Genomic DNA, 25,793 nt, shown 5'->3' on the forward strand with positions numbered 1-25,793 from the left:
GTTGATGCATGGTCATATGAAGACGAAGGGTGGCATCATATTTTCCTAGATTGTTCTTTGTAGCGGCCATCACCGGTGTCATCATCGACCTCAATGACTTTCTATACGCCTGAGGTGTTTCTCACCTTCCTGTCTCCACCACTTCCCTCATCATCGCCTCTTAGAGGTGGGTTTACGGATCTACAGAGCATCACAAAAGTGGGTTTATAGGGTTTGCATATCTGAGAGAGAGTAAGAGAAGGGTTAGCAGATTTGAAAAAGAAGGATAAAAGGGCGAAAATCTGAGAACACCATCTTATTTCACCGGAGCTATGGTTTTGGGTGGTGGCTTCCTACGTTGGGAAGAAGATGAAGATTTGTTTTTCAGTCTTGGAAAAGATGAAAAGAAAAGTGTTAGGGAAGGTTAGAGAGAAAGAGAGTATGTGTGTGTGAGAGAGAGAGAAAGAGAGACTTAATTGTATTTCTTTTTTAATTAAAAAGTAATGGACGAAATAAAAATAAAATAAAAAACAAATAACAACGGCAAAAAAGTCATTTTAACCTCTTTCAATTTTAAAACGGACCAAACTTGTAACAAAATGAAAAGTTTGGAAATCTGACGCTAGTCCAAATCTTTTTTGGACCAAAATGACAATTTGGAGCTAACCATCGGGACCATTTGTGCAGTTTTGTCTAATAATAATAATAATATTATTATTATTATTATTATTATTATTATTATTATTATTATTATTTGCGTTACATATTATATTCAAATGTGGAGGAGAAGTTACACAAAATGAGTTTCAGTCTAGGAGAAGTTACACAAAATCTGGAGTTCGAATCGAATTTCCATCATCTTTTATTTCTTTATTTTAAATAAGCAAAGGAGTGGCTACGCCTAGTAAGCGCCATGTCAGCCAAAATATTCCAATCACCGCCACATGAGCGCCTTGTGTATAGGCAACCAGTTACAACCCTAGGAACCGGCTAATTGGACAGAAATCTAAGTGTAAAACCGAACATTCCCCTAAAATTTAGGGGCTTTTATGGAGACTTTCCTAAAAAAACAATTGAGTTAAATGGCATTACAGTCTAATTGTTAAAGGGGATGTTTGGCTAAACTTTTTAAAACAACTTATTCTATATCACTATAAGTTAACAAGGTATTTGGATGAAAATAATTTATTCTATATCACTATAAGTTAAAAATGTATTTGGATGAAAATAATTTATTCTGATGGAGAATATCTGATAAATCATTTTTTCATAAGTTATCCAACATTTACTTATTAACTTATAAGTTAATAATCTAATAAGTTATAAACTAATAAATAATAATTATTTTTGCCATACGCCTCCTTAAATTAACATACTTTCCACTTCACCTCCGGTTGTCAAAACCTATTTGGGTCTATATGTGTGATATTTAATTATGAAACATCCCTGATTTTAGGTGCAAAATATTGAAAGTTGACCAACCACATCTATGCTACTGTATTATGTATACCACCAATATGCAAGAAGGGATTACATAAAAAAAGACGAAGAACCGATGAGAACATCCACACAAAATAGAATTAAAATATTGACTAATTAGTTAGCAATCCAAAGAATATTAACATTAGCTAAAGAGAGGATTATTATTATCCAACTGAAGATTAGGTGTTAAACACTTTGTCAATTGATGCATGCTTTTATTCTCTCTCTCTCTCTCTCTCTCTCTCTCTATATATATATATATATATATATATATATATATATATATATATATTATATATATATATATATATATATATAGGGCTCGGTTAAAGTATTTTTTACATTTATTGTGTGCTAGAATGCACCGATAGAAACTTAGTAAATTATATTATTATTTAATTAAATAATGATATATATTAAATGGTTTCCATAATTGTATGTATATTAAATGATATGCATAATTATAATTTTCTCTTTATGAAAATTAATTAAATTCGTCATTAATGTCAGCAATAACATTTTTTCAAAATGAATTCGTATCTAGGTTTTTATGTCAGCAATAACATTATTTCAGGACTCACTCACTTAAAATACAATAAAGTTGTATGAAATATGAAGAATGAGGGTGTATTCTAGTAGAATATACTCTCGTTCTCCTACAATACACTCTTATTATTTTATATATGAATTCATTCTGAAAGAATATTATTATTAACATTAATGACGAATTAAATTAGTTTCCATAAAAAGGATTTATAAATATGAATATCATTTAATATACATTTAATGTTTACTCAATTCTTATTGGTGCATCCTAGCACAAAATAGATGTGAGAAACATTTGAACCTACCTCTCTCTCTCTCTCTCTCTATATATATATATATATATATATATATATATATATATATATATATATATATATATATATATATATATATATATATACCACCTAATAAAAAAAATCATTAAATGTCAAATGTTATTTTTTTTAAAATATGATTCTCATATGTTATCCTTAAAATTTTATTTAAAATTTAATATTTAAAATATATATATAAATATGAATATTCATATTCTCAATTTTAAAAATAAAATAGAATTTAAATTTTAAAATCATTAATATTTATATTTTATATATTCTATCTCTTATAAATATATAATATTTTCTTTTTCATTTTAAAATGGATCTCACAAATTAAAATAAAATTAAATAAAACAATTTTACAATCTTCACATATAAGAAGTTATATCTTACATATATAAAAACAATATAAAGTTCCAAAGCATGGTGTAATCTTTTGTTTGTTTCGTTTGTTTTGTTTTCTAAGAACTATTAATGTTACGTTAGTTTGGAGGAAGATCTAATATCTTAAATTTGATTTGATTTTTTATTTGGCTTAAAGGGTAAGTATCAATATCGATTTTCATTTTAAAATATAGTGATGATTACTTCTTCGCCTCTTTACCAATAAATCATAATTACCGTCGAGAATGGCCGGATATTTGAAATTACAATGATCCGTACATGTCATTCGATTCAGTTCTGAATAATGAGGAATCCTATCTCCTTTTTTATTTTTATAGAACAATACGAACTAAACAATTTGTCTCACTTGATTATTAGTTATTGAGGGGTTAGCGATATCTTGGCTTGACAGAAAGATAATAAGTGTTCATTTGATCTTGATCCTTGTGTCCATTATTTTTCGGTATTTTATTAAATTATAATTATTATAATTGTTTTTATCGTATCGTAATATGATATGTTGATCTATCTATCTATCTAAATACTACCTAATATATAAAATTTAGTAAGTAGTAAATGTACTGTTGTAAAAATCCCGAATATGTCCCGATTAATCTCCGATTAATCCCTAGGCGCTACTCGACCGATTAGAGGGCGCCTAGCGATTAATCCCTGCATACATAATGAATGAAATATTATAAAACGATGAAATGTTAACATTTTGAAGAAGTTTTATCTCAATGGAAATTATTTGAGGCATGATTAGTGTTGTATTAATCATATTAACTTATTTTGTTATAATATTAGTGGTATTTACGAACTTTGATATGATATTAGTCATATTTTTTTTTTTAATTTAACAAATTAAAAATTAATGGTACCCGATTAATCTCCGCCTAGTCGATTAATCCCTTGACCCCAGTCCACTGACTAGCTAACGTCGAACGTTTTTTGCAACCTTGATTAAATGACACCTTTCAAGAGTATGATTCTAATAATGTCATGTGACATCCTTAAAAATTGATTGACATTTAATCAAGGTTGCATAAATCGCTCTATGGTAGCTCGACGATAGATTGAGGTCAAAGGATTAATCGTTAAGCGGAGATTAATCGGAAACCATTAATTATTAATAAATTAATAAATATAACATTAATTCTAAAAATATAACATTAAATATAATATTAAGAAGTATGACATCTAAAATTAAGGTAAAATATAGGCTTAAATACGAGTAACAATCCAAATCTTTAACTTCTTAACTTGACCATTGATAAAAATTATATTGTTATAAAAAAATCAATAACTCTAGAACCAATTTCACACACTTCCAATATAACATAAAACTCAACTCAAAATATCACTAACAATCCAAACTTTTAACTCTTTTAGGGGTTGTTTGATTTGAACTTACTGGATCCGGTAAGAGCTGACTGCTTACTCAGTCAGTAGTCCGACTGTTTGGTAAATCCAAAATTTTGCTGACTCGGTCAGCATTGCTGACCCAAATACCTTACTCGGTCCGTTCCAAATATATGGATGACTGAAAAAAAAAAAGCCCGCTACCCTCTTCTTCCCTAATCTGCCTCCGTGACCTAATAGAAAAATATGCAGCAACAAAATACAATTCTTTCACTCCAGCTTCCCTTTTTAGATAGAGAACAAAACACAAATCAACGCATTAGTCCGACCTCCTCCTTCTCCGGCCAGAGCTACGTCAACAGTGAGCATTTGTTTCGTCTTGTTTTTTTTAAACAACTTGATCGATTGGTTGTTCATCTCTATATGAAGTATGTGACTTGTAACTGGTTTTTGCTCCTAGATATGCGAAATCTAAGAAAAAAACCATGGTTCGTTTTTCTGATTTTGCTTCTCTATCTGAAATTGTGTTTATATCGATTTTTTTGTTCTTCCCTCTTTTTTCTGCTGTGAAATCTATCCGGAATATGTGAGTTGTATCTGATTTTGGTTCCTATTATGCCAAATCTGTGGAAAAAAAAATCCTTACTTCATCTTTCTGATTTTGATTCTCTATTTGGAATTGTGTTTGTATCAGATTTTGATGTTTTTCCTTTTTTTCCCTGCTGTGCAATCTTATGCTTTCGGTTCAAGGCTTCAAGCTTGTTAGTTTCTGTTTGCCGTTCTTCCCTTTTTTCTACATTGATTATTAGGGAGCCATGAAACTGAACCTATCAACAAAATTGTCCTTCCAGGTGTTCTAGACAATGGGAATGATGCATAGTGGTTTGAGGCGTTAGATGGTGATTGGCTTAAGGAGGAAGTAGAAATTCTGTATAATTATGTATGTATGTTGGTACTTCATAAAATTGTTGTTTTTTAGTTCTAAACCACTTATTATTATTAATAAGTTAAAAAAGGCTTTTAAGAAACACTTAATATTACTATTAAAATGTGAAACGTACACTAAATAATAAAATGATAAGATAGACAATTTGCATTTCAAAAGAGACTTGCATGGATAATATGATATATCCATGATTTTTATAATTTGATTTTATCATTTATAATTTTGGTTCATTAGTTCTAAAACCACTTATTATTATTAATAAACGAAAGAAAACTTTTAAAACACACTTATTATTATAATTAAAATGTCAAACATATACTAAAATATAAGGTGATAAGATAGACAATTTGCATTTTAAAGAGACTTACATGGATACTATGTATAATATTCCATATCCATGATTTTTTTATTAATTATTACTTTGAAGCAACACAAACATACAAACATATACACAATATTTAATTAAATATCATCTATATCACTTTCCATAACATATGATCGATAACATGAATGTAATCTAATTTACATTAAAGTTTCAACCACAACATACAATTATTGTCTTAAAAGAATACTTAAACCAAGAACACTATAAAAAAGAATTAACATATGACAAACTTACAAATTAAAAACTATAATATAATAACATGGCTCAAAAAATGGTTCAAATCCGTTAAACCAACACAAAACCTTTAAACTTATTTTCTTTGTGAGTTTTGTATGTGATTTGTATTTATGTGTCTACTCAAAGAGAATGACATTTTTATGGTAAACTATCCATTAATTGCTTATTAAGCATATTGTATAAGTTATAAAACCTTTCATGATGTGTCATTAATTACTTTGAAGGTGAAAATGTGTGGGGGTTTCAAATGCATGAGGTGATAGGAAAAATGTTTCCTTTATAAGTATAGTATGATATATATATATATATATATATATATATATATATATATATATATATATATATATACTAGTTTATAACCCGTGGGAACCACAGTTATAAAATTAATTAAACTATTATCAATCAATTATTTCAAATAAATTATTAAGTAGGAGATATTCTTTTAGTTATATAAAATTATAATTGTTAATTTAAATAAATATGTGAAATTACATCACTTTATAATTTATATTAATTTTAATTTAATTTTTATTCTAATGTAATTAAATTAATGTAATTAGAGTGAGAAATTTAAAGTTTAAAATTTAAAATTGAGAATTAATAGGTTGATAAATGACATGCATTAATGAAGAAGCCTAATAAGGTGACACATGACAAAAGTAGAATAAAATATGCATTAATTAGGAGGTTTAATATGATGATACATGTCAAAAGGACATTAAAACTATTCTTTTACTAGTTTATAACCCGTGGAAACCACGGTTACAAAATTAATTAAATATTCATAGTAAAAAATTCAAAATTATTAATCAATTATTTTATATAAAATTTTAAATACATTATTAATTAAGAGATTTTTTTATTAGTTATGTAAAGTTATAATTATTGATTCAAATAAATATGTGGAATTAATTTATCATATATATTAGACTCTTTTTATTTGTGAACTAATGAAAACAATAATATAAAATTTAAAATTTAAAATAAAGAATAAATAGATTGACAAATAACATCACATTAATTAGGAGGTTTAATGAATTTAAAATAGAGAATTAATAGAATGACAAGTGGCATCATATTAATTAGGAGTTCTAATATTATGACACTTGGCAAAAGGACTACTCTTTTATTAGTATAGATTAGAATAGGGATATATATATATATATATATATATATATATATATATATATAGAGAGAGAGAGAGAGAGAGTTAGGTTCAAATGTTTTCCCTATCTATTGTGTGCATGTATGATTGATTTTGGACCAATTAATTACATCTTCAACATTTAATATGCATTAATTACTTTCTTAAAATAACTAAAATGATTGGTCCAGAATAAATCATACATGCACACAATAGTTAGTGAAAACAAAATAACCTAACCCTATATATATATATATATATATATATATATATATATATATATATATACCTTCTATTATATTATAAAACATATTAGTCATATCTTGAAATTTAAAAGGTATAAGTTACAAAACTTTTTGTAAAATCAATTATGCATAAATAAATCATTAATACTTGCCAAAAGTTTGAAGACTTAAATTAAGAAAAGTTATTAAGAAATTCAAGTTGGAGTAAAATAAAAATTTTAAAATATTAAATTTATTTATATAAATTAATTTACATTTCTTAAATTTGATACCAATATTAATTAATTTACATCAATGATATATAAATATGCAATATAAATATAAGGTATAAACACAAGTGTTTTATATAAGATAAAATTGCAAAAATGGTCCTTATGGTATGTATTTTTTCTGAGGTTTAGTCCCAACCTCGACTTTTTTGGATTCATGGTTCTTTTGAGTTAGTTTCTTTGCGGTTTGGTCCCTCGGTAAACTAAAATGACTTTAATACCCTTGGGTATTTGTTTTATAATTTTAAATTCATTTTTTAAAGTTTAATAATTATTTATTCATTTTAATAATTAAAAAATGAGAGATCTCCCCCCCTCTCTCTCTCCCTTCTTTCTCGTTTTCTTCCCGTTATTCCGTTCTCCGACATTGAAAAAAAAAGTCAAAGTTAATTTCAATGATTCAATCTACAATTGATCTTCCCTTATTCTCATAAACAAATTATACGTTTAAATGAGAATCATCAAAATTTTGCACCTGTAAAACCCAATTACCAAAAAGGAGTGTTTCACATGTAAGATTTTACACATGTAAAACATAAATCCACAACCCTTTTTTATCATTTTTATAACATTTATCATCACAACTCAATTTTCACATGAAACACCTAATTAGAGCACCCAAAAGATTATACACAAGATAAAAATAAACCAGCTGTAGCAAAACAATCTTAATTAGGATTCAACTAAATATCATTTTGGAAGTCAATTGATTCCAAATTCTCACCCAATAGCTAGTACGTAGAAAAACACAACCTTTGATGCCATTTCGAGTTCAAGGTGATGGCAAGTTAATGCTCCAACCCAATAATATCTAATTCACCATAATCAAATTGGATTATTTTCATGAATTATCACCAAAAAATAGAGCATATATGTTTATTTGAAAGCTCCAGATATGTTAATCTTTAGAAAGGAGTAGGTGGAAGGTGAAGCATGGAAGCTTCATATGTGTTCTTCAGTGGAAAAGAGGTGGTGGAACAGAAAAAAAAAACTTATTAGGTAAGGTTGTGGAACAACAATAAAGGTATATAAAACCTTTTCTGGTGGAGCTGTGGAGGTCTAATGATACTCCGATCTGTGTAGCACCTTTTCCAGCGAAGTCGGTCAATCCGGTGAAGGTATACATAATAGAGATCTTCTTTACATCAGATAAAAAAGAATGGAGGAAGAAGGTCGATTGGATAAAAAGAATTGTGTGTGTTTCTTGAGAGATAGAGAGAGAGAGAGAGATAAATAGATAGAGAGAGAGATAAAAATGGGCCCTCTTATTTTTTAATTATTAAAATGAAAAAATAATTATTAAACTTTTAAAAAATGAATTTAAAAAGAGAAAATAAGTACCCACGTGTATTAAAGTCATTTCTGTTTATGGATGGACCAAATCCACAATGAAGTTAGCTCAAAATGACCATGAAGCAAAAAAAAAAAAAAAAAAAAATCAAGGTTTGAACTAAACCTCAGAAAAAAAAGCATATCACAGGTACCGTTTTTGCAGTTTTGTCTTTATTTAAAAGTGATAATTTTTTTACCTAATAACTAATAATAAAATCTAATAATTATTTTTCATAAAAAACTAATTGTCAAAAAAGTATTTATTATCGTCATTTTGCATAGGCACACGTTTTATATATATATATATAAATATATATATATATATATATATATATATATATAGAGAGAGAGAGAGAGAGAGAGAGAGAGAGAGAGAGAGAGAGAGAGGAGAGAGAGAGAGAGAGAGAGAGAGAAGAGAGAGAGAGAGAGAGAGAGAGAGAGAGAGAGAGAGAGAGAGAGAGAGAGAGAGAAGAGAGAGAGAGAGAGAGAGAGAGAGAGAGAGAGAGAGAGAGAGAGAGAGAGAGAGAGAGAGAGAGAGAGAGAGAGAGAGAGAGAGAGAGAGAGAGAGAGAGAGAGAGAGAGAGAGAGAGAGAGAGAGAGAGAGAGAGAGAGAGAGAGAGAGAGAGAGAGAGAGAGAGAGAGAGAGAGAGAGAGAGAGAGAGAGAGAGAGAGAGAGAGAGAGAGAGAGAGAGAGAGAGAGAGAGAGAGAGAGAGAGAGAGAGAGAGAGAGAGAGAGAGAGAGAGAGAGAGAGAGAGAGAGAGAGAGAGAGAGAGAGAGAGAGAGAGAGAGAGAGAGAGAGAGAGAGAGAGAGAGAGAGAGAGAGAGAGAGAGAGAGAGAGAGAGAGAGAGAGAGAGAGAGAGAGAGAGAGAGAGAGAGAGAGAGAGAGAGAGAGAGAGAGAGAGAGAGAGTTGCATGAAGGAGGGCCGGGAGGGCTTTGGTTGACCAGGGTAGGGCTCTAGTTTGCGTCCAACCAATTTGGCCGTGTGATGCAAATTGAGTATATTTATCAAACTTTGGGCGACACTTTTTGTTGCGACTTTCGGCTATTTCCCTATTTTTATTATTACTAGTTGTTTCTTTAATTATTATTCTCTAGGGATAAGTATTCATTTTAAATAGGTTATAGGTCGTGATTAGAATTATTAAGTTGATACTAAAGGAAGGGATTGGCAAAAAACACTAATTTTTTTTTTTCATATAAAGATCCTATTTGGTTTTTAAGATATTTTTATTGGTGGAATTTGTATTGTTTTTCAAAAAATTAAATTATGAATAATTTATTATAGATTGACTTTTAATTAAAGTGCATAGGTGTCTAAAGGATGTCAATTTAATAACAAGTCTCAAAAAAAAGAGTTGGGTTTTCGAAAAAATAAATTATGAATAATTTATTATAGGTTGACTTTTAATTAAAATGTGCATAGGTGTCTAAGGGATGTCAATTTAATAACAAGTCTAAAAAAAAGAGATTAACTTTTATAACTATTAGGATTTTTTTGTTCTTTTTGATTTTTGAATGTTTCACAATTGCTTTCCGTTTTCCCCGTTCATAGCCAATTCCACGTCAAATAATTTATGTTTAACTCTTTACAAACATGTCACACAATCATTTAGATTGTGTATTCATTTAGTTGTGCCAGGTGATAATTTAAGGGTTTTGCATGTGAACGTAATTTGTCTTGCAGGGTGGTTCTGGTATTGATATCCCTTTTTATCCTTGTAAAAACACTTGTTTTTTCTTTCTTTGGCCATCTAGTATCTTTCTAGGTGGTCATTTATTTTTAGCATATTTGTCGGATCAAAAAAAATTTAGATGGTGTATTCGATGTAAAACCAAGCTCCTCTTCTAGTTATTAACTAATGTAGGCAGCCTTGGATAATGTTACCAGCAAATATTAATTAGCCGAATGAATGGCTTGATGTTACATGTAGATATTAGTGGAATGAAAAGCCACGTGTCAAGATTTCACGGGGTCAAAATATCTATTAATCCCTTACCCCGGGTTAAACAATATGATGAATCACAAAATCTAAATATTTTTTTATGAGTGCTGTATGAGAAGATATCAAGAATCTTTAATTCCTTGCCGAAATGAGGTTTTAACAATGTTTTCATAAATATGAACGAAATAGCAAAGAGATAAATCTTTAACCCATATCCCACCTCCAAAGTCTTGACCCAAAAAGGAAACTAAAAAGACAATGTTTTGTATGACGAATATAACAAAGATAATAAAGTTATAATAATGACTTTGTACATGACGTGTGTGTGTCCTATAACAAGAAAACAAGTCAACAAAAGGAGATATTGAATTTGAAACAAAGTTGCAAAGGATGTATTAAAAGTATCGGGACCTGAAAGAAAAATATAATTAATTGAAGACGCATCTATTATTGTTTACTACACGTTCAACGGTCAAAGATTATGTTTTCACATTATTAAAAGGCATTATACCGACATATTTGCTATACCAATTAAGTAAACAAAGTCTTGAAATGCGTACATTTTTATTTTACGAAAAAAAAAACATATAGATATGATTAATCACCGCTTATTAGAACAAAACAGTTGAATAAATCTTGTTTTCAGAGTCTTGTCAAAACAATGTTAGCTGAACGTTTTAATTTTTTTAATAAATGCACACAATTCTACATTTGAAGTTATTCAATAGATACATAAAAATAGTTTTTGGAATATTTTTAAAGCATAATCATCGGCTTCTAGGACTTATAACATTCTTGAAACCAAAAGTTTTCTAGCTCAACGATATCTGATATTGTTTTTTTTACTTGAGGTCGATAATTCAAATCGTTGGAAACATAAGTAGATTTAAGAGTAATTTATAAAAATATGTTACATTTACGATTAAAAAAAAGAGAACATTCTTGGAGATATGAGGTTGCTTAATTCTTACCAATAAAACATTTAGGAAATTTGTTATATATATATATATATATATATATATATATATATATATATATATATATATATATATATATATATATATATATATATATATATACACACACACACGAAAAACACATAGATTACATCAAAAGCAAACTTTTTTCTTCAGAATCCCTTTAATAACACAACATCCAAGTTGCGCCGCTAAACCCTTTTGTATGGTAAAAACAATTCTTTTAAAGACAACATTCATAGATCAGGGGATATAACATTGCTATGCATGATCCGTTGTAGTCTACTAAGAAGCTCCACCGCATCCGGCGCAAAGAAACCAAACGTATCAAATGCAAATGATATGAACGCGTGCTGATTTTTCATTGCTATAACATTTCAGAATCCCTTTAATAACCTTTTACTATTAATCATCGGGACATTTTATATATGTTTTTTTTTCTTTCCTTTTGACCTTTCTCTTCTTTATTTGCTGTATTTTTGAGTTTTTTTTTGTTTGGAAATTAAGTCAACTAAAGTATCGGATATAGCTATCATCTTTTTAATTTGCAATCATTTAAAAATATGTGTCGTATTAAAAAATTGTTAATAATTTTTAACCACTCCTCCATTGTATTTAAAGAAATCATGACAGATAATTCAAATATTTATAGTCGGATTTACATGTAAGCCGGTATACATGTATACACCTCTGGCTGACATTTTTAATATACAGTCACCTTTTGCCGATACAAAAAACAAAGAACGTATAAATAGAAAATCATAATATTGTTACCACAACCCGACCAATAACGATACTAATACGGTGCATATAAACCAATCGTAGTATATAATTTCCTCGGGACAATCGTTTGCATTAATTTCACAACAATGATAGAGATAGAGCAAACGCTTTGGTCTATATACGTTGTTAAGAATTAGGAGTCAATTTCTTTTTTGAGTTATTGCAACTTAGTGATTTTCTGCTGCATCGAATAGTGATATATTTTCCCTTTTAGTGGAAATAAAGCAAGGAAATGAACGAAAAAAGGAAAGAAAAAGGTATCAAGTAGGTGTCGATAAAGGTTCCCGATTAGGTATTTGCTCCATCACCATTTACGTTAATGGTCGAAAGCAATTCAACTCAACTGAAAAGACAGTCAACAGGCTAACTTGTTTCGTTCAAACTTAAACTATAAATAATAAAAAAAGTTAATTTTCAAAATATCCACAAATATAGTGAAAAAAGTGTGTATATAATATTGATTATTAACTAATTATTTTAGTTATTTTAAGAAAATAATTAATACATATTACATGTTCAAAATATAATATTGGTTTTAGTTGAATCTTCGAAATTTAATATGCATTATATATATAAGACGTGTTCAGCAAAACTAGCTAGTAGTGGGTAACTTGTAGCGGGTAACTTGTAGCGTTTTGTTAAACGTTACATGAAGTAACATTTGGATTTGGAGTGTTTTATTTAAACTAAACGCTAAAAACTTGTAGTGCCAAACGATACTTTCTGTTTAAAACGGAACATTTTGTCAAACGCTCCAAGCTAGAAGCTCCCAAACGCTCTCAAACATTCTGTGCTGAACAGGCACACACACACACACACACACACACACACACACACATATATATATATATATATATATATATATATATATATACTCCCTCCGTTCCAAAATTATTATCCACAAACAAAAAACATACATATTAAAGAAAATTTAATTACAACTAACTTTATACAATAAAATGACAATTTTGTTTTTATTTTGCATTTAATGTTACATCAAATACTTACTTTGTTAAGTAATAATGAAAGAGTATTTTGGTAAAATTTTATTTACTTTTAGAAATAGACTATTATTTTAGGAAAAACCAAAAAAGAAAGATAAACTATAATTTTAAGGACGAAGGGAATATATATGATCCGTTGATAACTCAACGATTTATGAAAAGCCGAGAACAATTTTCAAAATCATATTCCTAATTTGTTTTCTTGAAAGTTTTTTTTTTTTTCAAAATAGACCTTATATTTACAGTTTTTTTTTTTATTATTTTTTTTTATTTTTTTTATTTAAACCAAAAATTTTACTTTTTTCCTAAAAAGACCACATTTTTTGAGAATCCTTGTTATTTAGAAGGGATAACCAGTTGACTAAGTCAATAGCCGGTATACAAACATATCCCTCCATTATACCTGCGTTTCTTTTCTTATACACTTGTCGCTACGTTTCTTTTCTTCTACACTTGTCGATATGCAAAGCTAGGGCTTTTTTCTGAAATCGCACAACAAGAAAGCCATGGCATCCAACAACGATGCCAAGAAGAAAACTAAGAAACACAAGAAAAAAATACGTTGATTATAAAGATCTAGAAGATGAAATTCTCGTGTCAGAAATGCCCATGGACTATGAGAGGGAAAAAGTAATAGCTGTTTAATTCCAATCTGTTAACGATCCTTTTCTTACCAAACTTTTTGAAGGTGAATATGAGTATTTTGGCGAAAAAGATGAATATGTAGATGATTTAGTTCATCTAGAAGATGACGAGAATGACATTGGTGGTTCCAATTATGTCCATGATCCCACCATAGAGTGGAATCTCATGGAACCAAAGGTTGGAGAGAAATATCAAAAATTTTCTCAATTGAAAAATTGTCTTATTAACTACGTTGTGGCCCATGGGTACCCCCTAAGGTTTGAGAAACTTGAAAGTACTAGGTTAGTAGCTAGATGTGGTAGAGAAACAGACAAAAAAATGTGATTTTTGTTTGTATGCATCATGGATGAACACAGAAAGAATAGTCCAAGTAAAGTCAATGAAAAGGAAGCACTCATGTTCAAGAAAGTTTACTTTTTGACACCTTGTATCCCCTTAGTGGATTGCTTCTCATCTTGTGAAGGAGATTGTTTTCAACCCATCTATTAAACTTAAAGAATTGAGGGAACTCATTAGGACAAAATTCAATATCACCCTATCTATCAGTAAATGTAATAGGGCTAAACATAAGGTAATGGTGATGATTGAAAGAAAGGCTAGTGATCATTGTGCTAGAATTTGGGACTATGCTGCAGAAATACAAAGATCTAACCCTGGTAGTACTGTGAAAGTGGGTGTAAACCTTAATTCTGATGGAAAACATTACTTCCATAGATTCTATGTATGCTTTCATGCATTAAAAACAGGATGGATTGTTGGATGTAGAAGTGTGATAGGATTAGATGGGTGCTTTTTGAAAGGGCAAGTAAAGGGTCAACTCCTAACAACTATAGGAAGGGATGCCAATAACCAAGTATATCCTATATGTTGGGGTGTGGTAGACATTGAGAACAAGCAAAACTGGAAATGGTTCTTGGATCTTCTTAGTGAGGATGTTGGAGTACAAGAAGGTGGAGGTCTTACAGTTATATCAGACCAGCATAAGGTATATTGCTATTCTTGTCCCTTATGTCATAAATTTCAAAGTTTTTCTAGTCCATTTTCATAAAAAGGTGTCAAATAACATTGTTATTCTTTTAGGGGCTACTTGAAGCAGTAAAGGAGGTCTTGCCAAACGCGGAGCATAGACAATGTGTTCGCCATATATACACAAACTTTAAGAAGTCATATAAAGGAGAAGAGTACAAAGATCTATTTTGAGCTGCTGTTGGTTGCATTGTCAAACCTGAATTCATATATGTGGTGAAGAGATTGAAGGCTATAGATGTGGATGCATATCAATACTTAATGTCCCATAACCCGAGCTCATGGAGTCATGCTTACTTTTGTCAAGGTAAGTATAACATTTTCCTTTTTACTTAAATTTGTTCTGTATACTTTAATATAACATTTAACATTTGGTGTTTGCACTTAACATTTGTGGTTTGGACGTTTTTGCCCTTGTTGATGTGCTAGATTGTGCTAGATTGAACAAAGGAATGAACAATTTCAATGCAACCAAAGTGGATGAATTTGTAAATCAAAGTGGACAAGGTTGGTGTGATTTAAGTAATGTTGAAAACAAAATTCTGAAAATTAGAAATCTGAAAATCAGAAATCTGAAAAACATAAATCTGAAAAATAGAAATCTAAAAAACAGAAATCTGAAAATAAGAAATCTGGAAAATAGAAATCTGAAAATATAATTCTGAAAACAGCAATCTGAAAATCTAAAAACAACAATCGGAAAATCTGAAATCTGAAAACAACAATCTGAAAATATAAATATGAAAACAGCAATCTGAAAATAGAATTTTGAAATCTGAAAAACATAAATCTAAAAAACAAGTATGTTTATTTTTTAACAGATTGAGCGTGTGAGGCTTTTGAGAATGGTATTAGTGAAAACTTCAATGCAATGATTGTTGATGCTAGAAAGAGGCCATTGTTAACAATGTTGGAGATGATACGTTTAAGTGTCATGGAGAGAGTTTCTTTTATGTATAACCTACAACAAACGTGGGAGGCTCCTATTTGCCCTGCAATCATTAAGAAATTGGAAACATTTGGTGAACACTACAGGTTAGTACATTGCTTGTATTTGGAAACATGTGTTGGCCTATTACAACTTCTACTAAGTACATTTAATGTATTTATAGGTCATGGTTTGTCATACCAAGTGGCGGAGGGGTATTTGAGGCAAGGTCAACCTATGAGTCCTACTATGTAGATTTGCAGTCCTAGTACTGCTCATGTAGACTATGGGAATTATCAAGAATTCCTTGTGTTCATGCAATAGCAACAATGTTTTACAATCAGCAAAATCCATAGGATTTCATCAGTCCTTGGTTTTCAAGTAAAAGATTCAAGGAGAGTTATGCTACTTTTTTACAACCTATGAATGGTAGCAACCTATGCCTAATGACTCCTTATGAAAAACCTTTTCCACCTATGTTTAAGCGGATGCCTGGGAGGCATAGGAGGCATACTGTGAACATGAAGAAGCATGACAGTGAGAAAGGAGACAACGGATCTAGGAAAAGAATTGTTAAGTGTAACAATTGTCAAGAGTTTGGGCATAATAAAAATTCATGTAAGAATCCTACAAAGGAGCCTGAGCCCAAACCAAAAAAGAAGATAGGAAGGCCAAGCATGGAGAAGATTGAAGGTACTTCTGTAACACCCAGAATCTGAAAGACCAAGAAAAGAAAGGAAAAACTCTAAGTCATGAGTCTACTCGTCGAGTCCAGGGAGGAACTCGATGAGTTGGAGTGGGATCCGGGGTATTGTAACACCCAAAGTTTTGAAGACCAAGAAAGGGTAGAAAACCCTAAGTTTAGTGGTCGACTCGGCGAGTCCAAGGAGGGACTCGGCGAGTCGGAGCGGGATCCGGGTCGAGGAGTAAGTGACCAACTCGGCGAGTCGGCCAAGTGGACTCGACGAGTCTGGTCTGTGTGTGGAAAACCCTAAATTTGGGACTTGGAGCCTATATAAACGTCTTAATCTCCTTCCTAGGGTTCCTTACTGCCTCTTAAGCCCTGGATATCAAACCCTAGCCGCCATATCCTCTATTTGAGCCATTTATTGTCTTCAAGAGTGCATTAAGCTTGGAGAAAGAAGAAGAATCTTGAGAGTGCAAGAAGGGGGCTGTAGATCCGGGATTTGGAAGTCATTTCTGAGCTTTTGGAGGTATAAACTAGTTCCTGGACCCTTTTTGCATCTAGATTTATGTGTGGTTGTTGGGGCTCTTTAGCCATAATGATATTATTTTGAGTTAGGAGCCAGATCTGGAGTTGCTACTTCAGATCCAAGTGTGCTATGGACTGGAGAAGCATAAAGTATCAGCCCTTGAGTCGATTTTGAAGCCCCTTGGCCTTAAACCCTAGTTTATGGTGCTTTTTGCCTAGATCTCCCTCTCTACACGTAAAGTTTGCAACTTTACGTGGGGGATAGGCTTGGGAAGGGTAGATCTACAGTTTGGAGTCCATGCATGACTCAAAAGTCCTCTGCATGTATGTAGATCTGAATGGACTTGGCGAGTTCTTCGAGTGGACTCGGCGAGTAGCTTGAAGATGAGGAGGAACTCGACGAGTGGGATGAACAGCTCGTCGAGTCGGTTGAAGATGGGCATGAACTCGACGAGTTGGATGAACAACTCGGCGAGTTGGATGAAGATTGCCTTGTGCTCGACGAGTCTGTTCTTAGACTCGGCGATTCAGGTCGCGTCGTCCCAAACCCTTCGAGTTAAGACTCGAGTTAGTGAGTCGAGCAAGGACTCAGTGAGTTGGACAGGACAGGATTCGGGAATCAGTAGACTCGGCGAGTCAAGGGCTGACTCGGCGAGTCAAGTCGTGATTGGAAGGACTTTGAGCATAGGGACTCGGCGAGTCAGTAAGTGGACTCGGCAAGTAGGGTTGACCTGGAAGGTTGACTTTGACTAGGACTTTGACTTGACCAGAGTTGACTTGGTTGTCTGTCAGGGGTCAGTTTGACTCAGTGTTGTATTGATATTGGTGGCTCGGGGAGCTAGTGGAGCAGCAGTTCGGAGTCAGTGGTCAGGTAGCAGTCAAAAGGATTAGCAGCAGCAGTTCAGCAGTATCAGGTGAGTTTCCCTGTGTATGAGTGGGTCTACGGCCACAATGCCGGCCCATGTAGTTATGAGTAGAAGATCCAGGGGTTAGCCCTAGGCCCAATATGCTAGTATGATATTCGGGACGAAGTCCAATGATAAAGGGCGGGTGCCCAAGGAATGGTTTATGTGGTAGTTTATACTTGTTGTCTGTGTGATACTTGTATGTGCCTGGTAGGGAGGTGAGTGTGGGCGAGGTCCTGTATCTCACCAATAGCAGAGTGTGGATGGTGTTCCACATCTCAGTAGCAGCAGAGTAGGGGCGAGGCCCAAGTTAGGGAAGGAGTGAGGGTGGGCTGGGCCCGTACCTCACTATCATCGGGAGTATGGACGGGGTTCCATGACTCATCAGTAGCAGGACAAGGGCGGGGCCCAGAGATAGGTGAGGCCTTAGAACAAGAGCCGTTAGTATATGTTTAGCTTATGTGATGTTATGTGATATGTGTATGTGCTATTATATGTTAGTGGGCGGGGCCCTGTGACAGGCGAGGCCTAAGTAAAACAGATCTGTATCCGAGTGGGGCTCGAAGCCAGGCGAGGCCTGGGGCGGCGGGGCCGTCGTAGCGGGCGAGGCCCGAGGTAGGGGGAGAGGCCCAGGATAGCGGGTGTGGCCCGGTATGTGCAGTATGTGGTTATGCATGGTATGTGGTAGGGAGAGGAACTCACTAAGCTTCGTGCTTACGGTTTTCAGTTTTGTTTTCAGGTACTTCCGGTAGCGGAGGGAAGAGCTCGGGGTGATCGCATGGCACACACCATAGTTTAGACAGACTGGGAATGTTTACTCTGATAACGAATATGTATTTTGGAAACTAATACTTTGTTTATGTTTTGAAATGATGAATTTGCTTAACGTAATGTTTTTAATTAAAAGAAATTTTTAGTCTTGAATTTTGGGACGTTACAAGTTGGTATCAGAGCCTTGGTTTGAGGGATTCAGACATGTTCTCGAGCGTGTCTGAACTCAAACTGAGGGATTGGTATAGAAGTTTTCAAAATGAAAAGACAGTTTTGTAAAAAGAGAGTTTTGGGAAAGAAAACAGTTTTAGAAAGGCAAAAATAATTCAGAAAGAAAAGAACTTTGAAAAGAGAAAAAGGGTGTGGTGCATGCAATCAACCGAGCTCAAGTAAGTACCCCAAAATACCCATACAAGTTTATGTTATGATTATCAGTTGATAGAACAGTATGCTAGATTAGGACTAAAGATCTAGGAATGATGCCTTATGTGCCTATTATATGTGTTTGAGCTGCATGATAGTGCTGATTAGACAGTAGTAGGATAGCCTGTTTAGGTTATGCCTGAGTTTATGAGTTTGTGTTGCATGTTAGTTCAGATTCTTGCTGTTTGGATATGATTGCTTAAGTATGTTGTGGTTAGATTTTCCCCTTGTCCGAATGCTGCTTTCTTTGTGCATTGTGGGATTTTGAGTGATGGGAGTTAGCCATTAGGTGGATATGTCACATCACATGTGATCAAGGTTGAATAATCTCAGAGTGCTGGATTTGGCCCTATTGCGCAACTCTTGTTTGAGTCCAACCGTTGTAGGGACGAGTCTTTTACTTGAAGGATTATCTGAGCCTCGTCACATGTGATGGTATCCAGGTGATGGCTAATTGGCATCACAAGGAGACCTTCAGCAGCTGAGAACTATTTGAGTTGAGTCAGAGGTTTCCCTAGGGTAAGCCTAGGACGAGATAGTGCTGGGAGCAGTAGTAGTGGATAAGGGACCTGGTGGAGCCAAAGCAATTCCTGAGGAAAGTACGGATAGATGTGGAAGGTAGTATGGGCCCGTACTACTGAAAGCAGAGGATCCGTACTTGATTCGGGAAGGGCCAAGACAAGACCGCGAACCTAGTAGGGGGTGTGTTTGGTCTCGCAGCAGTGATGAGTTTTCTGATAGTGGTTGTGTTATATGTTTCAGCATGGTGACATTGCGAGAGAGACCAGCAGGCGGATCAGGCGCCGGAGAGGGATCAGGCTCGGGTTCAGGGGCCGCGCAGCTCGAGGAGCGGATGAGAGAATTGATATCAGCTGAGGTTACGCGCAGTATCCTAGCTCAGACTCCTGTGATCTTTGGCACGGTCAAGGAGGGTATACTGGAGATCTTGGATGAGAGGTTGGGAGCCTTCCGTACCGAGATGATGGCATTGTTGGGAGCACGTACCTTGACATTTCGAGAGTTCAGGGCTTGCGGGTGTTGGGCTGAAGTTTATTTTGATGTCGCGTCTTTTGGGCTCGATAGTATAGCTGTTTTGTATTCCGGTTTGGGCCTGTCCAACCGAGAGCCTTTTATGTATTGTATATAAGTTAATGCTTGCATGCATATTAGGTAAACGATTTTAGAGATTATCGATATAGCGATTCATCTAGAGCATAACAGGTTTCTTTGATCGTTCTTGTAACCTACCAATCCTCTACAGTTGATGTTCTTAATCGAGCTCTTCTGAGGATTTTGTTTTAATCATTCGACTCGTTTGATTCAATCTTGTCTTGTTTTTATTATTGCGTTCTTACTGTTTTATATTCATATACTTGTTCAAGATCTAATCGATCTTCATTGATTAAAAGGTTTTTAATCTCTTCAATTGGTATAAGAGCAGGAGGCTGTGTAATCGATACACATCTTTTCTGTGAAAAAGATTTCCATTAGGGTTTTTCCGCAACTATCGATATTTATTGAGCCGTCATCTCTTTATTGACGTATCTTGATATTTATTGTTTTGCCCTAATCTGCTTTATTACAAGTCTGATCTTTGAACAGGTTTTTACGATCATAATGGACGCGACGCAATCAAACCCTATTAATATTTCCAACAGCATCGGTTCGACGACAAAGATTCCAATCTTATACACCCATGACTATGAAGTATGGGCGCATCACTTTGAAGATTACGTGATTGGATCGGAGGAAAATGGGTACCTCATATGGGAAGCCATCATCAATGGACCGTTTTCTCATTCTGCTACGTCCAGAATCATTAAGACACAAAAAGAGTACAATGATCTGCTAAAGGACGTGAAGGATATTGCACAAGATGAAAAGGACAAATTCCAGTGCAATATTAAGGCGTTAAGGTTGATTAGATTCGCCCTTCAGTCCGACACATTCAGATTGGTTAGCTCATGTACGACGGCAAAGGAAGTATGGGATAGACTTCGTGAACTGTATTCTACAGACGAGGATCTTGAACATTCTATCCAAACCTTGCTTCTATCTGAGTTTGGAGAATTCAGGCAAGGGGCCGAAGAAACGGTGACCCAGACGTTTGATCGCTTCAATCATCTTCTCAGCAAGATGATCAAACACGATATTGAAAGGAAGCTTATCGAACAGAAGGTTACCTTCTTGAACGGACTGAGGTCTGAGTGGAGAGCAGTGGTTTCCACAGTCAAAGCCCATGAGTAGTTTAAATCATACTCTTTGGCGAAACTGGTGGGCATTCTCAAGTCCCAAGAGAAGATTGTGGTGCAAGAGAAGAACGTCGTTTCTAGTCTTGGTTCGTTGGCCCTCCTATCTAAAAGTAAAGCTGTGATGGAGGATGAAGAGCTCAATTTGGAGGAATATGACCTCACGACTGAGGATTATGCCATGATGGTGTCCAATCCCAAGAGGTTCATAAAGAAGAGATTCCCCAGCAACAAAAACCAAAACTGGCAGGGGAGTTACAGCTCTGAAAAGGTGAACAATGAACCAAAGGCTGAGGAGCCCAAGAAGGAACCGAAGGTGGATGGCGATTCCGGAGTAAGCTGTTTCTACTGTGGTGGCAAAACCCACTATGCTAAGGACTGTGTTCTTAAGAAGATGGCTGAAAAGGATGATGGAAATGATGAGGAAGCTGTGTTGCAGAAGAGACTGGATGAGTTGAGAAAGAAGAAGTCTACCGCTAACCCTTCTATTAATGCTCTTATTGTGCAGGGTTCGGTTAATGATGACGAGTTCGGTAGCACTGAAGTTTGGTCTACTGACTCAGAAGACGATGAAGTGAGGAAGCCTACCCATGGAAAGGCTTATGTGGCTAAGGAGGAAAGCAGTGGAGGAAGATGCTTCATGGTGACTGACGTATCACAAATGAGGGGATACAACACCGATGGAGGAAGCGATGGACCGAAGGTACAGGAGGATATGTGCTTTACGGCCAAACCACTCAGCCAGCAGTTCAATGAGCTCGATGAACTGATAAAGAAGGTACAATCTGTTTTTATTTCATCTAAAGTACCACCATCCTCATATGAGAAAGAACTAAAAAATGTTAATATAAGAATTTCTCATCTAGATAGTAGCTTAACTCAAACTCGAGTCACCAATTCTAACCTAACTGATCAATTAAGCAGGGTGGCGTCGAAGAGTGAGGAGCGGAGAATGTGGATCGAGTTAAAGGAATCGGAATTAGTTAAAGTTAAAGACGAAAACATTTATTTGCAAAGAGACAATTTAAAATTGTTGAAACAACGAAATGTTTTTTGTTTAATTGCTAAACGTCTATATTCTAATATTACTCAGCTTCACCTAGACTGTGAGATAGGCCAAAAGATCCATCGCATGATTTTGCCCTTCCTAGAGTTTAAGGAGGATGAAATCGATGCCGAAGCCTACAATTGTGAGAGTGTGATATCGTCTGATGATGTCAATCCGACCTACATGTATGGACTGGACAAAATTGAGTCCTTCATTAAATCCAAGGACCACAAGGACATGCTCAAAAAGGAACCAGCCAAGGAGACTGCGAAGACGAAAGCGAATGTTCATCATCAACCTAAGCAGATGAGGAATAGGAAGAGAGAAAGGAACCTAAGATACAGGAAGAACCTTTCTGAAAGGAAACAATTCTGGCAATCCCAGAATGCATACTACTCACACCAAGACAAGAATCTGAAGTATGAAAACAATCCTGTAGGAAAGCCGGAATGTCACAACAACCGAAAGCCAAGGTTCGGTTCACAAGAAAATACCAACCAAAGGCAAAGGTTCGGTTCTGAAAAGGACTTCAACCGAAACCAAAGGTTTGGTTCCAAGAACAACTCCAACCGAACGCAAAGGTTCGGTTCTGAAGTCAAAAGAGAACAAGACTCTAAGGTCAGTCCCTCCAATGATCAAAAGCAAAAGGGTCACCTAGAGTCTCCAGCCAGGAAGTCCTCTCAATCCAAACCCTCTCATTCTAATTCTTCTCGTTCTTCTAATTCTTCTACTTCCACCGATTCATCTCCATCTTGCTCTACAGCTAATTCTGCTTGTTCTCAAAAATCCCATTCATCAGCTGAACAAAAGGGAAAGCAGAAGGTCAATGAATCCAAAACAGAGTCCAAACCGAACACACCCAATCCTAACAAAATAAAAGTTTTTACCATTAAAAAGAAAGATGAAACAACTCTTATAAAACGAACATATCTAGTTGACATCTCTCTTACTGTTCCCGTTCCCATGAAAAGCTCACGTGGACCCAAGAAACTTTGGGTTCCTAAATCTGCCTAATTTTTGCAGGTTATAAGTGACGAGCAGTTCGACGAAGAATGGTACATCGATAGTGGCTGCTCGCGTCACATGACAGGGAGGAAAGAGGAGCTCAGGGAATACAGATCTCTTGCAAATGGTGGCAACGTCAAGTTTGGAAATAACTCTTTCGGCACCATAAAGGGATACGGGATGATAACAAATGGGGACTTTACTATAAGGAAGGTGGCTTATGTGGAAGGACTCCAACACAACCTCATCAGTGTATCTCAGCTTGTTGGAGGTACAGGTCTCAAAGTCTCATTCGATGATGAAGGTTCTGAAATCATAGAGAAAAAGACAAAGAAAGTGATTCTCAAGTCAGAGCGAAAGGGTGAAATGTTTCCTCTAAACATGAAACCCATCAAAGGAAACCCAGCCATATGCCTGTTATCAAAAGCTCAATCCGACGAAAGCTGGTTGTGGCACCGAAGACTCTCTCATCTCAATTTTAAAGATATCAACCGACTTGTCACTGGAGGTCATGTTAGGGGTCTTCCATTGCTCAAGTTCGACAGAGAGCATTTGTGTGCTGCATGCAAAATGGGGAAGCAGAGTCGTCAAAGTCACCCATCTGTAATCAACACAAAAGTTGTTGAACCACTCGAATTACTTCATATCGATTTGTGTGGTCCTTCATCTATCGAAAGCATCGGTGGTAGCAAGTATATTCTTGTTATCGTTGATGACTTTTCACGATTTACATGGGTGTTCTTTCTAAAGCTCAAATCTGAAGCGACTCAAAAGCTGAAAGTGTTTATCAAGCAAATTGAAGTACAGCTCAAGAAGGTTGTTCGCAACATCAGGAGCGACAATGGTCTTGAATTCAAGAACAAGGAGTTTGAAGAGTTTCTTGCAGAAAAGGGAATTAGTCACAATTTCTCAGCTCCCTACACACCACAACAGAACGGAATAGTCGAAAGACGAAACCGATCTTTGTGTGAAGCTGCCTGAACTATGCTAAGTTTCGCTTCCTTACCTCTTTATTTTTGGGCTGACGGTATTTCTGCTGCTTGTTTTACACAGAACAGGTCCTATCTCAACAAGCGATTCATGCTCACACCATATGAGATATTAAACAACAGAAAGCCCAATGTGAAATTTTTCCACGTGTTCGGCTCAAGGTGTTTCATCTTTAACTCTAAAGAACACCGCAACAAGTTTGATGTCAAAGCCGACGAGGGAATTTTTCTGAGTTACTCGCTCACATCCAAGGCGTACAGGGTCCTAAACAAGCGTTCGAGAAGGATTGAAGAGACATACTACGTGACCTTTGACGATAGCTATGTCAAGAAGCTACAGGCCAAAGAAGACACTGCCGGGGAAATCTTTCCTCAAACTGGCCAAGTCACAGTCTCGATCGCCAATTTATACGAGAAATTTCTGGAACTATTTGACGAACCGGAAAAAGCTTCTCTCTCAGAAGCAGGTGCAGCTGACAACAAAGTTGATCATATGAAGCAGATTGTCGAAGATGCTGCAAGAAGAATGCATGAAGGAGAATCGCCCACTGATGACTCTCCATCCAACAATGCTTCAGTCGAGGGGGAGCCAAGTTCTCAGGTCGAGGGGGAGCCAAGCTCTCATATCGAGGGGGAGCCTAGCTCACAAGCCCAGGGGGAGCCAAGTTCTACAACTTCAACCGAAGGTCCTTCACCAATCGAAGGTGCCTCTCCAACCGAAGGTGCCTCTCCAACCGAAGATACCTCTCCAACCGAAGGTGCTTCATCGCCTGGAAGCTCTGCACCACAAGAAACCCCTGAACCTCACGTTTCTGAAAGCTCATCAATTGAGGGGGAGCATGATGATATGACTCTTGATTACGATAGCCAATCTGAGCCAGAAGAAATGATCAATGCTGAACTTGAACCAACCTTTGATCCGAATTACCCTCCTCTTACCAAATGGACCAGAGATCATCCTATCTCTCAAGTAGTTGGTGATGTATCTGAAAAGGTTCTGACCCGATCACAACTGAAGGCAAAACAGACATCCTTATTTTCAAAGGTTGAGTTTTGTATGTTTAACTCATTCGTATCAAAAGTTGAACCGAAGACAGTTAACACTGCCCTCGATCATTCTGATTGGGTTCAAGCAATGCAAGACGAACTGAACGAATTTGAAAGGAACAAAGTCTGGCGCCTCATTCCAACTCCACCAGATGCTTCGGTTGTTGGTCTCAAGTGGGTCTTCTGGAACAAAATGGACAAGGAAG

The 25,793-nt window shown here is 34.9% G+C and overlaps 1 protein-coding gene across 1 annotated transcript; it reads left to right on the plus strand.

Annotated features, from left to right (window-relative positions):
• Window positions 1-311: 311 nt before the first annotated feature.
• Window positions 312-16,206, plus strand: LOC145073136 (uncharacterized). The gene is made up of 8 exons (XM_079019697.1): window positions 312-402; window positions 14,027-14,160; window positions 14,423-14,968; window positions 15,064-15,117; window positions 15,232-15,316; window positions 15,439-15,516; window positions 15,837-16,044; window positions 16,122-16,206. The coding sequence occupies exons 1-8, from the start codon at window positions 312-314 to the stop codon at window positions 16,204-16,206; spliced, it is 1,281 nt and encodes a 426-aa protein (XP_078875823.1).
• The last annotated feature ends 9,587 nt before the right edge of the window (window positions 16,207-25,793 follow it).

Source organism: Lactuca serriola, chromosome 9 (assembly GCF_051521515.1).
Source record: "Lactuca serriola cultivar US96UC23 chromosome 9, Lser_US96UC23_V15, whole genome shotgun sequence".
Classification (NCBI taxonomy): domain Eukaryota; kingdom Viridiplantae; phylum Streptophyta; class Magnoliopsida; order Asterales; family Asteraceae; genus Lactuca; species Lactuca serriola.